The sequence below is a fragment of the Aphelocoma coerulescens genome, chromosome 2, assembly GCF_041296385.1.
Source record: "Aphelocoma coerulescens isolate FSJ_1873_10779 chromosome 2, UR_Acoe_1.0, whole genome shotgun sequence".
Lineage (NCBI taxonomy): Eukaryota > Metazoa > Chordata > Aves > Passeriformes > Corvidae > Aphelocoma > Aphelocoma coerulescens.
The window spans coordinates 36,394,714-36,410,308 of NC_091015.1; the positions used below are offsets into that span (position 1 = coordinate 36,394,714).

A 15,595-nucleotide genomic window follows, 5' to 3' on the forward strand; every position below is an offset into this window, starting at 1 on the left:
ATATTTTCAAAATCTGTATGAGCACTTCCTTGTTTCAATTTCTGAAACATATCTACCACACCTCTCAATTCTGCTGGCACCAGAAATGTGTCTAAATACACTGAAATTAAAAGAATAGAAACACCACAGATGATTTAAGAAGAGCAAAATGCTTTTACTTCAGACATCACAAAAAAGTTAGTTGCAACAAAATGTTTAATTAACAGTGAGTGAGCATCAGCACTCAAGCAAGGGAATCCAACAGAAAATTGCATGACAAAACAGAGAAATGGCCATCATTTCCTCTGAAACAGAAAAGTAAACTTATTCTCAAGTTACACTTAGGGATAAGTCATACTTGTATAAAACAGGGATGAACTGACTGGTAGTGTAGTTAATTGGGAAAAGATCAGGGCTTGACTTGGTGCAAGCTGCAAAAGTCAGCAGTAGGACACTCTTCCCTAAAATGGGGCCGCATGCTGGAAAAGAAAATAGTGGTTATTGTCAAGAGGATAGTTATCAATTCCTACTGCATGGCAAGAGATAATCAGCTGAATTTGAAACAAAGGAAGTTTACATTAGTGCTGAGAAAAATTCTGTAAGTATTAGAACCTAAAAATTACTGGAATAGCTCTTAGGAATTCCATTAATTTTCCCTTGCTGCAGAATGAAAGGAAGAAATCAGACAAAATACACATTTGATGTATATCATGCTGCTTCACTGGACAAGGGTGGACTAGTTAATTAGCTCCCAGATCTCTGGTGTCTTAACTCTACACGTACCTGAATTTTCTTCCCACAGAGGACTCCAGTATAACCTGGACGACATGAGCACACGTTGGGCAATACACACTTGCCTCCAAACAGACACTTCTGGGTGCACACAGCTAAAACAAGAGAGGTACATATGAGGCTTTATTAATGAACAAATTAATAACTCCTTGGTGAAGGAAAAGTGGGTGCCATCACTATATACTTATTCTGTTTGCTTGTAGGAACCAAGACCTTGGAAGGCATTTTCACAGGGTAACACCCCCCAGCATAAGGACACTTAAAGGCCATGTGAAGCCAACAGTGTTCTTATGTCTATCCCATCCCCCTTTTGCTTTGATGCAGATTTAACATGAGAACACACTGAGGGCATGAATGAGACTGAGCAAAGAACACGAGTAAGGTGTTTTTTAGCACACCTTGCTATTTCAAGCTATTGCAACGGCCTCTCAGCAGCATACAACACCGGAGCAAGCCAACACATACTGCCAGGGTCCAGAGTGCCATCAGATCCTGGAGGGCTTCAGAAGGGGCAGAGCTATCTTTACTCTTTATCCTGCCTTTGACACAGATGTGGCTAAACTACATCCAAGGTATAGGACTTCTCTGCACTGCACGTGGCTGAAGCATTCTGAACTGTGCTGAAGCAAGAGGTTACAGGTCACATCATTCTTACGTGTTTGACACTGAATTCCTTCCCACTGTGGAGGACAATGACAGGTACTCGGCCCAATACACTCCCCACCGTTCTCACATTCCTGAAGACAGATTGCTGCACAAACATCATCACAAAATATGGTTATATCCCAAGTAGTTACATTGAGTTTTTATTCAGATTTCAGGATGCCCACGAGAGATTGTGCTGTTCATACTCAAGAGCCACATCATATTCACTCAAATATCTAGGGCCAACAGGATATTAAAGAAGAAAGGCAACTAGAAAAAAAAAATCTCTACAACCAAAACCCACAGTCAGAGGTTCTGCTGCATCACAGATTGCTACAAAAGCCTGAAATACTGAATTAAGACAGCAGCATTAATGAGCTTTATCTTTTCCAAATTTACCTTTCTAAAGCATACACCTTGGTGAGAGATCTTTTGTCTGTCATGCAACTGAATACCCGATGAATCAACACAAGAATATTTGATCCAAAGTTATTTTCTATGACCCATTTGCCTGCACATTTGTCCCTGCTTATTAAGCCATGATCTAACCCACAATTATTTTCATTCATTCATAGCTGACTATTTGATAATCAAATCTCTCTTCCACAGTGTCCAAGAATATCTCACCCCTGTAAATACTGGTAATATTTTTTTTTTTAAAAAAAAACCCTTTCCAATAATTACAGAAAGTAATACAGGAGAATTTATTTTTCCTCCATGCCATTAGAGAGCTCATTGCCCACATCAATTCTCAAGCCTCGGGTGGGTACTATGACAGACACTAACACTTTAGCTATGGGATTTCCACCATCATGCTGATTTTCATGCAGACTGTGCTTTTATCCATGCTGACACAATTTATTTATGCACCATCAATATCTTTATTAAGATACAATGTGACCCACAGATGTGCAACCATCACAGTACTATTTCTACCTGTCCCAAAGAGCTTGTACCCATTGCGTATTTTATTCCCATCACCTCCAACTGTTTCCACAGTTTTCCAATATTTCACGAACTTCTTTTTCTATTATATCTGGTTTTATGTCCTACAGCACAAATTGAATTTCTTTCACTTTTTTGACTCATCTCTTTGCAGAAATGCAGATGCTTTTATTTACACAAGAATCCAGAAAGAAACAAATAACATTTGCTATACAAGAATTTAACAGAATTAACAAGAAATTAACAGAATTTAATTTAGGTCTCATGATTTAGCCTAAGAACTGCATGGTATTAGTTCTCCATTCTAAATTTTGCTGCCAAGTTATAGATCACTATTTTTTCAATGTGTATAGATGTGTATATATTCTTAAGTTCTTTGGCACTAACTTTGTATAACTTGCATGGACAGAGTTGTCCTGAGTCACATACTACTTTTAAGGTATGGTTCTCCTGGTAACTACGAGGTACTTACGAGAGTTACATCTTTTTCCTCTCCATCCTGAAGGACAAGAGCAAATGTTTGGGCCTACACATCTTCCTCCGTTCATACACATTGGCTCACACACACCTTAAAATCAAAAACATCTGCTGTTTAATACATTTAACTGATTACAGAATAATTTATTGGGTATTTTTGGGTCACAGAAGATTTTAACGCTGGCTTACTTTTTTCACATCTTCTGCCTGTGTACCCATCAGGACAAGTACAGACATTATTTCTCATGCAGTGACCACCATTCTTACACGGAGGGCTGCACACAGCTAAAAGACACAAACAGGAGGAAAAGGCTGTAGTTTGGACTTTGACTTAGTGATATACTTTTGGGAAACAAGAGTGCAACACTAAGATTCTGACAGTTTGTATGGACAATTCAGCACTATCAGGCCTGCCTTGTAAAAATCATATTACTGTGTTTTGGTGCAAACATCAATAGTAAAGACAAAATCAGATAAAAAGGAGTCAAGGTTGGCAACTGTATGTGTACACAAGCAACCAGACTACACATTACATACAATGAAACTGGTTGAAAGCTGCATAAATGCTGAGTGGAATACAAGACTAATTTTGAGTCTTCATTCTCCTTGGACAGTTGTTGAATTAGCCATCCATGTAATTTTTGTTTTGCACCACTTCTCAGGTACATGACTTGATTGTTAATTTTGTGTCATAATTTTTTTCTCACAGATTTCCTCATAATAGCAATTAAGGAGTGGGGAGAAGAAAAAAAGAAAATATTACCATTCTGACAGTGGGCACCAAAGAATCCATGTGGACACAGGCAAACATCTGGCTTAGTACAGGAACCACCATTGAGACACACAGGATTACACATTGCTGCAGAAATAGGGTCAGGAAGAGTGGGAAGCACAACATCCAAATAAAGTCCATAAAATATATATGTCTGTTTCAAGAACAGGAATTAAACACCTAAGATAACTGCAGGTAACATCATTCCCATAGAATCTTTACACCAAATTAAGGCATCAGTATAAGACTTCCCAGAGGTGCTGCTGGCAGCAGAAGTAACATGCAGAGACACAAGGGAGTGTGGGGGCCCTGCAGCAGAGAGCAGCTGCCCATTGCTGCCACCTGAGCCATGCAGTTCCAAATTTCAAGCTATGGGAGGTCCTATGGATGCTTTTCCAGGAACATGGAAGTTGCAGGGGTGTTACCTGTACTGCAGGTGGGTCCGTACCACCCAGGTTTACACTGGCAGACGTCTGGGGTGAGACATTCACCACCATTTTCACAGTGCCTGCTGCAAACCACTACCATCCGAGAAGTTGGGGAAAACCATCGGAGAAGGCAGGGGAGGAGACAGGGGGTGGGAGGACAAGAAAGAGATTACAAAGTATTCTTGATTTGTTTTCCAGTTCCTTCCCAAAAATTAACACTGGAAGTAACATACAATTCCACTAGTAGAAGAGGAATTGCTAAACAGAGTAATCTAGTCTCAAACCCGTAATAGCTAGCACCAGACGACAAAGGTAAGTAAAATGTTTTCCCATGCAATTATCCATGGTCTGGTTATATATAATGTTAAAAATATAGAAATTTAGAAAAAAACCCCTCTAAACCAAATGGGAAATGCAATACTAAGAGACAAATGGACTGTGTTACATGATGCAAGAGCAGCTGCACGCACACAGTAACACGAGACTGACAAGCAAAGACATTAAAATATCACAGCTGGGGAAAACCATGAATCACTTCTTCAGGAAGACATCTCATTCTCTTTAGTACTGCTTCACAAAGAGCAGCTTTTTTTCTGTCAAAATTGAAACTAGAACAAGAAAACCTGAAAAAAAAGTCCTGGGATTTGAGGAGGAGACAAACAAAGGACTTTCTGAATTCAGGGTTAATAACGCAATGGTACCTTCAGGTGAACAATACATAAACAGCATGTATAAATTTGGATTCTCTGAAGCATAAAAATTATCTGTATAAAATCTACCCAAAATCTGGAGTTGCCAAATTGCAGAATGTATGATTTGATATGTAAAAGAATTTATGTGAGACAAAGAAATTCCAATCTTTCAGCTATGATCACAGCAAATTTTTCAATTTTCAGGCCAGGTAAAAGGAAAAAGACACCGTAATGTGTGTTCTGAATTCAATTTTCCTGTATCCAGTCTTTCTGACACACCATTCACTGACAACACTTCTGAATGTACCCAAGCATCTAATCAATCTGAGCTAATAAAAGTTAAAAAGCCATCAGGACATATGAAATATCTGTGTGTTTTTCTAAAGATATTATTACATACAAAATTTACTCAATTTTCCATGCCCATGAATCATAAAATTAAATTATTTGCACCTTTTATAATGCATGATGTTTTCAAAGTGATGTGCAGTTACATGATGTTCAAAAAGCTCAAGTATGGGAACCTTCAAAGAGGCACAGGTATTATGTCATTTGCTAGCACAAGACCAAGGGGATAAAAAAATCTGCTTTCTTGCTCCCGAAGAACAGGAAAAATGCCATTTATTTTTCTCTTATGCTCTTTTGCTTACTTGTATCACATCTTGGTCCCACAAAACCATATGGGCAGGTGCAGAGATTTCTGGCCAAGCATGTCCCTCCATTTTGACACGGTGGTTTACAATGTGCTGCAGATATAGAATTATGTTGTTCAAGAAATCACCTCTAGAAAGACGCATGGGCTGGTTATGCTTTATAAAAAAGCAAATGTTAATATCTGACAGTGAGCAAAAAAATGGAAATAAAGTAAGGAGATACATGCAATGCCTTTTGACAAGAGTAAGTAAGTATGCCTTTTGTCAATAGTACGGAGTCCCAACTGTGGTGGTCACCCTGAAGAAAAGAAAGCTGACACAATTTCCAGACAGTGCTTCCCATTCTTCAGGAGTGTTTAGCTTAGAGGCAACTACATTCACTGGTGAACTGCTCTACTTACTGTGAAGGCTAAATTTAGGAATATCCAATCATAAGCAACATTTACAGTGTATATCAAGAAAAGCAGGACATATACCAACATGTAACTCAAGAGTCCTGTTGCAGTGACAGTAAAATGAACACACCTTTTTGCTGGCAGAAAGAACAGTCATGGGAGTTGTTCGCAGCATCCTTTGGGTAGTTATGGATTTAAAAGCAAAAACTACTTTATTTACCTTCCTCACAAGTGGAGCCACTGTATCCTGGTAAACACTCACAGACGTTGGGCTTAATGCACTTCCCATGGTTTTTGCAATCAGGTCTGCATAGAGCTGGCAAAAAAATCAACAGCACTCTGCAAGTTATTAATTTGTGCATATGAGTTACCAAAGGCAAAATTAACATGCCATACTCACCAGCCTGACAGTTATAACCAGCATAACCAGGCTTGCATTTACAAATATTGGGTGCCACACACTCCATATTTTTGCCACAAGGTTGTCTACATCTTGCTGAAAGGCAATGAAGAAGACAAAGAAAGGAATAAGGAAAATGAAAGTAGCATTTCAGCACAATGTGTCTTGCCTAACATAGTGAACCAATTACAGAGAATCCATTGTGTCCCTGCCCATAAATGAGGAGTCTAAGATACATCAGAAAAGTATTTTTAAGTGCATCAATACAACTAAAAGCCTGTAGGCTATGCCAATATTAAGAATGCAAATGAGAAAATTCAATATACCACACTTTCCACTGATTATACAGTAACAATATACTTTCAAGTGATAAAGACATCTCGAGATTCTTTTCTTCAAAGCATTTAAGCACAATTATTTGTAATACCTCTGCAAGTGAAGCCATCTCCATAATAACCATAAGGACAACGACCACACTTGACACTTCCATCTTGACTTGGCTCACAGGGCACACCAGGAAAACAGGGTAAATCAGAACAGGTCACTGCTTTAGGAATCACTGCTTCACTCGATTCTTCAGGAAACATTTTTGGTGGAACAGTGACTTCAACAAGGGCAAAAGGTAAATGACTAGCTTTATGTTTAGCTAATAGGTGCAGAACTCTCTGAGCATTTCCACCTTTGAAGGCTTTGTTTGGCAAAGAATATCCTTTGCTTATACTTGCTCTGCTGCTAGGGGAAGTCTTCCTGTTGGTCTCAAAATAGCTGAAGGCCTTTATTTGTGTTCTTGTTTCCTTCTCAGGTGATGCAGCATGGCTCCTTGAAGAGGCAGCCTTCACAGCATGTACCGAAGAACTGTTTTCCGTGTCAGAAAGGTGACCACTGATGGTGCTCAGAGCATGAGCAATGTTTCCAGTAACCACAGGTTGTACAGAAGCAGTTCTCTGAGAATCAGGTGTCTTCCAGCCAGTGATTGTTTTTACTCTGGAGGCTGGTGGCATGCTGCTACTGACCATTTCTGTAGAAATAAATCTCTTTGGGACATCTGTAGAACTGGGAATATAACTTGACATTCTTAAAACCTTCTCAAAGGATGATGGTTGAAAACCTACAACATGTTAGAAAGAAATGGGGAAGAAGTATGTGAATACCATCAGACTTTTTTTCCTTTTGAGGGTGGGGAATGTTTTCTGAACAGATAAACATACAGCCCATTCATTCTGTGCTTCAGGAAGTCTCTCTTTGTGCTACATCAGAATGTAAGCATGCAGTAGAACCTAACTGAGAGAATTAGAGAAGATCAAGGTATTCTGATTATAACCATTCCTGCCCTCACCATGGCCTTTTCTTGGCTGGAAGATAAGGAGAAAGCACAATTTGTATGAGGCAGACAGCAGAGATTTTCCCATATTAGGTCAATAAACAGATTTACTGTCAGCAGATTATCAGCTCCATATATTGCTTTCAACTAGGTAACTGAAAGAATTTGAAGCAAAAATATTGCATATAGTTCATCAGTGTGTCTCAGCACTAGAAGCAGAGATAAAATCACATGTATTTAGATGCTTAGACACACTGATGCACCACAGGCATTCTAGGTGAATGAGCCACAGACTTGTAGCAAAAGTATTACCATGTTTTATTCTTCAAAATTTGTAATCAACTTTCTCAAAGTTTTTACTTGGGTTTTAGTAGTGGGATGTTTCAACTGTTTAATAAAGATCAGAGACTGACTCAGTCTCCTCATTCAAAAGAGTGCAAGATGAATGATAAGTTCTTCGTATTCTGCCCAGGGAAAGTGTGTGGTTTGTGGAAAGAAGTACAGCACTGTAATCCCAGACTGGTAGAATACTGTATATGTGGTTTTAGCATTATGGGGCAGTGGAGGAATGAAACCTTAATCCATTTATAACTAGAAAATGGTTTACAAAAGGTTAAACTTTACTGAATTGCAGTAAAGTGTGGTCTCCCACTGCTGAAAAGCAAACCATTTTGCAGCTGATGAAGAATTAGCCAGCACCGGTAGTGTAGTGAGAGAGTCTTCCTTCTACCCCAACAACAATTCAGAGATGAAGGGAAAAAACACAAAGAAACCCCCAGCAGGCACAGACCAGGAAATGCCAGTAACAGCATTTACAGAGTTTTGGAATAAAGACATTCACTTGCCATATCCTTCACCTTTGCTTTGAGTTAAAGTAGGAAAATGGCATTCAGCATAATGCCATAAACTTTTCCTTATCTCATATAACAGATGTCCCTATCCCCATGTTACCTATTTTTTGTCAGTGGTTAGTCACTAAAACAAAAGGCAACTGTAAGAGTGTCATACATCACACTGTTAATAAAATGACTTGACTGACCCAAGGGATTTGTTGATATTGACATTTCAGTCTCATTTTTCAGATCAGAATACAGCCCCAGTAATTAATAAATTGTGCCAAACTGAAAAATAAAGTGAATAGCATAAAACTGACTAGAACCTTTATTTGCCAGTTATATTCTTATCAGTATGTGAATCAGAAATTCCATTTTCTTCATGAAAAGAATCACCTTTATTCCCTCCAATTTCTCCTGTGGAATCCTTCCTTCCAACATCAGTGTCATCAAAGCTTTCTGAAAAGATGTGAAGGCACATTAGTAGTGCACAGAAGTAGCTACATTTGTTTAAATTTAAATAAATTACAAACAGAGTTAAAGTTTTACGACATAAAAACAACTCAAAATTCAGAAGGCAGATAAAGTTTAAAAATGTTTCTTAGAAGTTTTTTAACAGAGTATTTTAAAGATACAAGTTATTCAGTAATTGCATGTAAATACAATTTTGGCAACTGCCTTGACTTGGGTAAATAGTTCTATATTAATCAATCTAATATATTTTTTCAATATTTTATTAATAATTTATCATATTATGAAAATAATGAAGAAAAAAATGCCAAAAATATTCCACTGTATTCTACTTTGGTAAAAGAACGAGGGTGTGCTTTTTATATGTTTTTTTCTACACTGGAAAAAGTGTTTCACAGCTGTGTTGACCCAGCCATCAGGAGAGACACAGCCCTGCTTTGCTGACTACTGAGAAGAGTTCCAAGTTACTGTTAGAAACATGAAGCACAATCAAAGATACTTTATCTGAATGACAATAAGACAATACCATTCTTCTGAAAATCAAATAATTTTACCATGACATGACTTCCCATCTCCTTGCAGATTATTTGGGCATGGACCACAATAGTAAGAACCAAAAGTATTGAAGCAGAATACTCCAGGGAAGCAAGGACTGGATGCACATTCATCTACATCCTCTTGACAATTTTTACCTGTATTGAAATACAGATTTAATTTTTTTTATAATATTGTGGCACTAGACTCTGTTTATAAAAGTACAATGTAGGCAAGTGCTGAAATTAAAAAAAAGTGCAACCAGGCATTTCAGTCCATCTAATAAGAACAGCTGATTAGGTTTGCTATTCACATTTTTTATCTTATATCAAGTATTTTGCTTATTGTAGAATATGGAGAAGATGGGCTGTGGGAACTACATGATTATCTGCAGGAGGAATCTCCTGTGTTTTTCCATGTTGCTGAATTTACCTTTGCAGAGGAAAACAATGGAAATTAGCTTTCATAATGAACTAAAATAAACAACCATTACAGTCATGCAAGAAATACCTTGAAGTATATCATATATCTGTAGCACAAGACCATAAAAGTTCTTCATAATATAACAATAAGCTATTTATAATGAAAAATTGAAAAAGAAAATTGTAGACATGAAATTAAAAACTCCTATTTATCACTAAACATGATAAACACATGTAAAAAAAGTAGCAATTTACCTTGAAGTTCATGTGGACATTCACAGTAATAGCTGTTTACTCCATCCACACATCTGCCAATACCACACTGGTTAAGTTTACAGTCATCAGTATTCACTTGACAGAGATCACCTTCAAATCCAGCCACACACACACAAAGATATCTTCCACTTCCAGGTGGGAAATTAATGTTTGTCACACATGAGCCATTATTTAGGCAATCACATGATTTTACACTGACCTACAAGACACGCCCAATAAGACAGTTTTCTTTTTTTAAATGAACTAGCAATGAGTTCTATAAATAGATATTTTAAATATCTTATTAGTAGGTGTCATTTTACTGTAATATTCATTACCTCTATTTCTACCTTAGTTGTTGCATTGCAGTCATCTGTCAAAGAAAATGTTAATTTATGGACATTCATTGTCACAGCTTTCCACAAAAGGAGACCTGATGCAGAAAGACTGGCACCTTCTGGACCAGAATCCAATGTGAAATGAATAGCAGAGCCCTCTGGATCTGAAGCCAAAAACTGATATACAAAATCTTCTCCATAAAATGTCTGTAGCATACCCTGAGAAGTTTCAAGCACTGGAGGCTGGTTACCTGTAACAAAAGAGATATTTTCCTCTTCTAAGCAAAAGTCCCAATATACTTATAGAAATTAAAAGGAACATATCTTTCTACTAAAGAAATCCCATGTACTTATTTCTCTTAAATTCTAATGTCATTCAAATGGCACAGGAAAAACACTTGATATTTTCAATACTAGCGAGTGCCTGCTCCAATCAGGAATCCAGTCACTGCGGCAAAAACCATGAAGAGAGAAGGCATAACCAGTGTCTCAGCTGCTAAACTCTATCCTATTTCTATCATCCTCCTTGCAGAAGAGGTTGTGCTCCTTAGTTTCAGAGCATTGCCTCTGGTTTGCATTTTTCTCTCACTTCTGACTTTGTCAGTATTGAGTTCCAGTCCCAACATGGCTGTAACATGGAAATCCCTTGACTCCCTGTCTGCTGGATGAGTTGCGTTTCATTCCTTCCATTCGTGTCTCATCCTTTTAGAATAGATATATATATCTTGGCTTTCAGTACAAGTTCAACTGGGACAAGATTCACCAAGACAGGCACCAGAAGTCCCATTCAGGCAGGACCTTTCCTAATCAAGGCAGAGTCTATTTCATGAGTCTTTCATTCAAGAAGATGTGGATGGAATGATTGTACTTGCGATGTTATAGACCTGAGCTGGCAGGACAGGCTGGATGGCCAATATGAAAGCTCCAAGAAACATTCCATTTGATGAAGGGGCCAATGTGATATGTATATCCAAAGACTAAAATCTGAACCAAAAGAGCTACAACATCTAAGTTAGAACTCAGTACTACAGAGAAGGAAAATGAAAAATTTAGACTTAGGTTTTCCCTTCATAATGCAGTTTCTAACCGAACTGCAGTACAACAACCTCGGATATACTTTCAAGTAATTAGGCCACATATCTATGCCATCAATGTAAATGATGCACAGATATTAAATGACTAATAAATATGACATGTCCTTTAATTCACTTTGTGATCTCCACTTGTGTGTTATCAGAGTAATTTGTTGAAAAATACCTGTTATACCTTTCTGTTGAAGACAAATATACGTGGGTGTAGCTGTACTAAATATCAAGATTGCAAAGTGCTAATTAGACTGAAAGTTGTTAATTTTCATTAGTTATTTGTAATGGCTACTGCAGGAGAGTCAAGGAAAGAAAATTTTTAAAAGCCTGACTTTTACATAATGGTCTGGAAACAAAAATATAATTTTCAGAAACTAAGAAATGTCAGATGAAAACCGAGATCAAATGACAAGCTCAAAGTGAAACACTGGCCTAGTTAAACTTAAAACATCACTACTGCCATAAGCTTAAAAACTTTGCAGACTTTCAACTTCTTGGTATTAAAAAAGAACTATTTAGAACTTACTTTCAACAACTGACCATGTTAGCTTTGATAAGTCAGGTCTGCACAGTAAGCAAGGGCTGGTTGGATTTGTGTCTCCTTCACCATAACAGAGTCCATCTATGTTGCATGTTTTCTCCTTTTAGAGAAATGAAAATGTGATTCATTAATGTTTTTGGTTATCAAACTGGTTATGAATTTGTAAGTATCAAATAAAATCTAATCATTCAGCACTTCTATTAAACAGCTAAGCTTGTTTTTCAATCTAAACAACTGACAGCAAGTTTGGTTTTATCTGATAATTATATGAAGTGCTTTTGGTTTGATTTTTTACATTTAAAATTGCTTCATCCCAGCTCCTCTTTCTGTGCATTGAAAATCTCTCTTGGAAACAAGAACAGAGTATGGTCTGCTAATTTTTCTAGATTCTTTTTCTGCCTGAAAAAATGCATATTTTCATAATAGAGAGTAGTGAAACACATACCTTTAATGTACATAACCCAGATTCTTGTGGATCACATGTCTGACAGGCTCCATCATATAATACCATTGTTTTAGAGTTACTATAAACAAATCCATCATTAGAAATCTGCAAGGTGAACAGTAAAAATGGATTAACTGATACAGGTATCAGTATATCACTTGCATGTTCTGCCAGCATGAGCTTCCACTCATTAATAGACACCCACATGCAGGTTTAAAATCTCACAACAGTCATCAGAAATCTAACCAAACCTGCCAATGACTCTAGGCAGATTTTGACCAACCACATGTAAGTGTCTGCTTTAAGGTAAATTGAGTTGTTTGTGGGCTCTATTGACCTTATTGACTCCATCTGTAGGAGAGCTCAGGTATCTGCTCACACAGGGATGTACATGTGGCTGAGCTCAATTCTACCAAAGATGGATCCAAGGTCATTTGAAATACTCTAAGGTAACTACCTGGCCTTTACCTTCTACTCTTGAAGAATGTGTGTCTCTGCAGGACCAAGGCTGTATCTACCAGTCTCCTTGCAGGAGAACACAGCCAAATGACACTCAATGCTTAAGCTTAGGTGACAAAACTGAGACTCCCAAGTTAAGCAAGGTGACTTCTCCCTTTAGTACCATTAAATAAAGGATAATATCTACATGATGTGTCTTCACCTTAATAGGAATATTTGTAAGTGAATATTTGAAATTTCTGAGAGTACCTTTATTTGCCATCTGGCAATGGGTTTATCATCAACCACATCCATGACATCAGACTGCTGGCCATCATTTGGTAACTGGCAGTCGACAGTCCTGGCATTTTGGAAGGCAGCTGGCATAGTTAGAGGTTCTCCAGGAATCCATTGTCTATCACTATACTGAATGTTAAGACAGAAGATTGTTTTTTCATTGAAATACGTCACGAAAACATTTTTATCAGAGAAGAACTCCATGTGTATTGCACAGCATTTGAACAAGTCTAATGTGTCTGGATTAGAATTCAGTGGCAAATATTAAATGACAGTATTTGCACATGCAGATTTTTACCTAAGCCAGCTACTGTGGAAGAACAGGCAGAGAAGTCTTTCCTGCACAGCCCTTTGGCACTGCATTGCCAAGGACAAACAGTCCTTCCAGCTGGAAAGTAATAGGCGGGTGAAGCAGTGGGTAGTCCTCAAACACCACTGATCTGACGTGAAAGTGCCTCCATTCCCCTCTATCTCTGCTCCCACACAAGGACAGGCTTTAGTCAAAGGAACAGATGAGGGTTTTGGCAGGGCTCAGGAATCATTCTGGGTGCTGGGGCAATGCTGGCAGTTAGCCATTTAGCCCCTGTACAAGCCAACAGCTTGTTCAATAGTACAAGATGCCATCGACCTGCAGACTTTTCTTCTAAACTGCAGTGAGGACAAGGCATCCAAGGGTCCATCTTGAGAGTTCAAGGTAACAGAATAAGGGTGATAATACCATTTGACTGAAGCATTGATGTGGAAGTAGGGATAAGCATATGGAAAAAAAATAAAATGAGATGGAAGTAAGAATTCAGGCAGACTAAGAACCAAGAGAAGAGCAAGTAAAAAGAATTTTGAGCTTGACTAGTTTTTACTGAGCTGGCATATTTTTTTAGTTACTGGAGTCAATCAAGACATTTATTCAATCCCAACCCTCGCATGGAGAGTCATCTGCTGTATAGGCCTTGCCTGTTTTTTTTTCAGACAAAAAAATAAACACTTTTCTAAATAGATGCATGTGCTACTTCTGTTCCTATCAAACATTTTTTTCTTTCACCCTATACTCAGTTAAGGAATTCACAGCAAGGGTAAGTATAAAAGGTAAATGTTTCTAAATATGTAATTTTGAGTGCATTTAGTACTGTAACTGTTGAAATGTGATACAGTCTAATTCTTCAGAAAGGTTTTGTTACTAGCTGGAGGCAAATGCAGATAATTTTTACAGAAACAGTTTACCCTTGCAAAAATCAATTAAAAGGCCTTCAGATCTGTAAGCATTCCAGCTCATAAGGTTCACAGAAATTGAAGTTCAATGTAAAACAGAAGGAAGTAAAACTGTAGTTTTGTTTTGCAGAGATTAAACATACTCTCATCCTTTACATTTAAATTCTGTATCCCTATAATCATAGGTTCCTGGCCATTTCCTATTCAAACATCTTGTAAATTGCTTATATATTTGCCTTGAAAAATTTTTTTAAGAACGAACAACAACAGTCTCTGTACACAAATTCCCCTTAAGTTTACAGTGAGACATTTTTTAATTTCCTGTTCAAACCTGACCCATATCATTAAATATCCATGGCATTCTACCTCAGGGGAATGGACAACATATCAAAAACACCTTTATCTTTTCCTAATAGATTTATTATGTTTATAAAAGGCTATTTCAACCATTAGATTTGAGATAGAAATCTAGTAATGGCTTTAACCTTGCTGTCCTTTTTCAAAGAAGTGGTACTTCAATTCCTCTCCATAAACACTTAAAAATATGGTGATGTACTGGTTGTTACTAATAAGGCTGCCCTTGCCCTTTTCTGAGGGATAACTGCTGTATTCTGTTATCTCCCTCCCAGCTGCTGAACATTCCCATTATGTTTTGTATTTCTCTTATCATGGAGGAAATGGCAATCTTGCAAAGTTTTGAGTGTTTGCTGCAAAGTGCTGAGTGCCTTTGCTTTTAGCTTCCACTAAAGCATTGGGTTGTAGGCACATCAATGAATAATATGTTTGACACTTTGTCCCTTGTTCTCTAGGAAGTTTAAAATGTAATTGTCACTATTCAGGGAGACCTACTTGCAATTTGATGATTTCACATTTCAGGTTCAATGAGTCCCTGAAGCCATGTCCAAAAGCTCTCACTGATGTGCAGTCATACTGCTGAATATCGCACAGCCCAGCATTCTCCAGCTCTGTAATTTCTGGAGCCTGGTCTTGGAAGCAGAGATTAGACAATAAATGCTACCATGAGAACTCATTCATATGCATTCACATTATGCAATATGTTTATTTTTCTATCCAACCATGAAAACTATGTAAACAACAAAATCTGGACCCAGCTGAAGGGAAGCATAAACAGAAAGATTTTACATTGTTAAACTGAATCTTAAATTTAAAGCTAAGCTTCTGTCTTCTCTTACAACCTCAGTATTATGAAGCAGAGGAAATTCAGCTGATA

At 37.6% G+C, this 15,595-nt stretch overlaps 1 protein-coding gene and 1 long non-coding RNA gene across 4 annotated transcripts in view; one reads left to right on the forward strand and one right to left on the reverse strand.

Moving 5' to 3' along the window:
• LOC138106439 (von Willebrand factor D and EGF domain-containing protein-like) overlaps positions 1-15,595 on the reverse strand; it is a 36,907-nt gene that overhangs the window by 2,337 nt on the left and 18,975 nt on the right. The window contains exons 13-30 of one of the 3 annotated variants that reach the window (XM_069007035.1): positions 15,214-15,350; positions 13,132-13,287; positions 12,424-12,528; positions 11,964-12,078; positions 10,353-10,603; positions 10,015-10,234; positions 9,358-9,495; positions 8,729-8,791; positions 6,606-7,286; positions 6,179-6,274; positions 5,999-6,094; positions 5,381-5,476; positions 4,036-4,131; positions 3,602-3,697; positions 3,028-3,123; positions 2,834-2,929; positions 1,427-1,522; positions 763-866 (exon numbers count right to left, since the gene is read on the reverse strand). In XM_069007035.1, coding sequence (XP_068863136.1) covers positions 763-866; positions 1,427-1,522; positions 2,834-2,929; positions 3,028-3,123; positions 3,602-3,697; positions 4,036-4,131; positions 5,381-5,476; positions 5,999-6,094; positions 6,179-6,274; positions 6,606-7,286; positions 8,729-8,791; positions 9,358-9,495; positions 10,015-10,234; positions 10,353-10,603; positions 11,964-12,078; positions 12,424-12,528; positions 13,132-13,287; positions 15,214-15,350 — 2,738 coding nt within the window. Of the gene's footprint in view, positions 1-762; positions 867-1,426; positions 1,523-2,833; positions 2,930-3,027; positions 3,124-3,601; positions 3,698-4,035; positions 4,132-5,380; positions 5,477-5,998; positions 6,275-6,605; positions 7,287-8,728; positions 8,792-9,357; positions 9,496-10,014; positions 10,235-10,352; positions 10,604-11,963; positions 12,079-12,423; positions 12,529-13,131; positions 13,288-15,213; positions 15,351-15,595 lie in introns of all 3 variants that reach the window. The other 2 variants (XM_069007036.1, XM_069007037.1) reach the window with 2 other exon arrangements.
• On the forward strand, positions 3,655-7,069 carry LOC138106440 (uncharacterized). Its single transcript, XR_011148987.1, has 3 exons — positions 3,655-3,805; positions 4,237-4,350; positions 6,981-7,069. It is a non-coding gene; the product is annotated as an uncharacterized lncRNA (long non-coding RNA).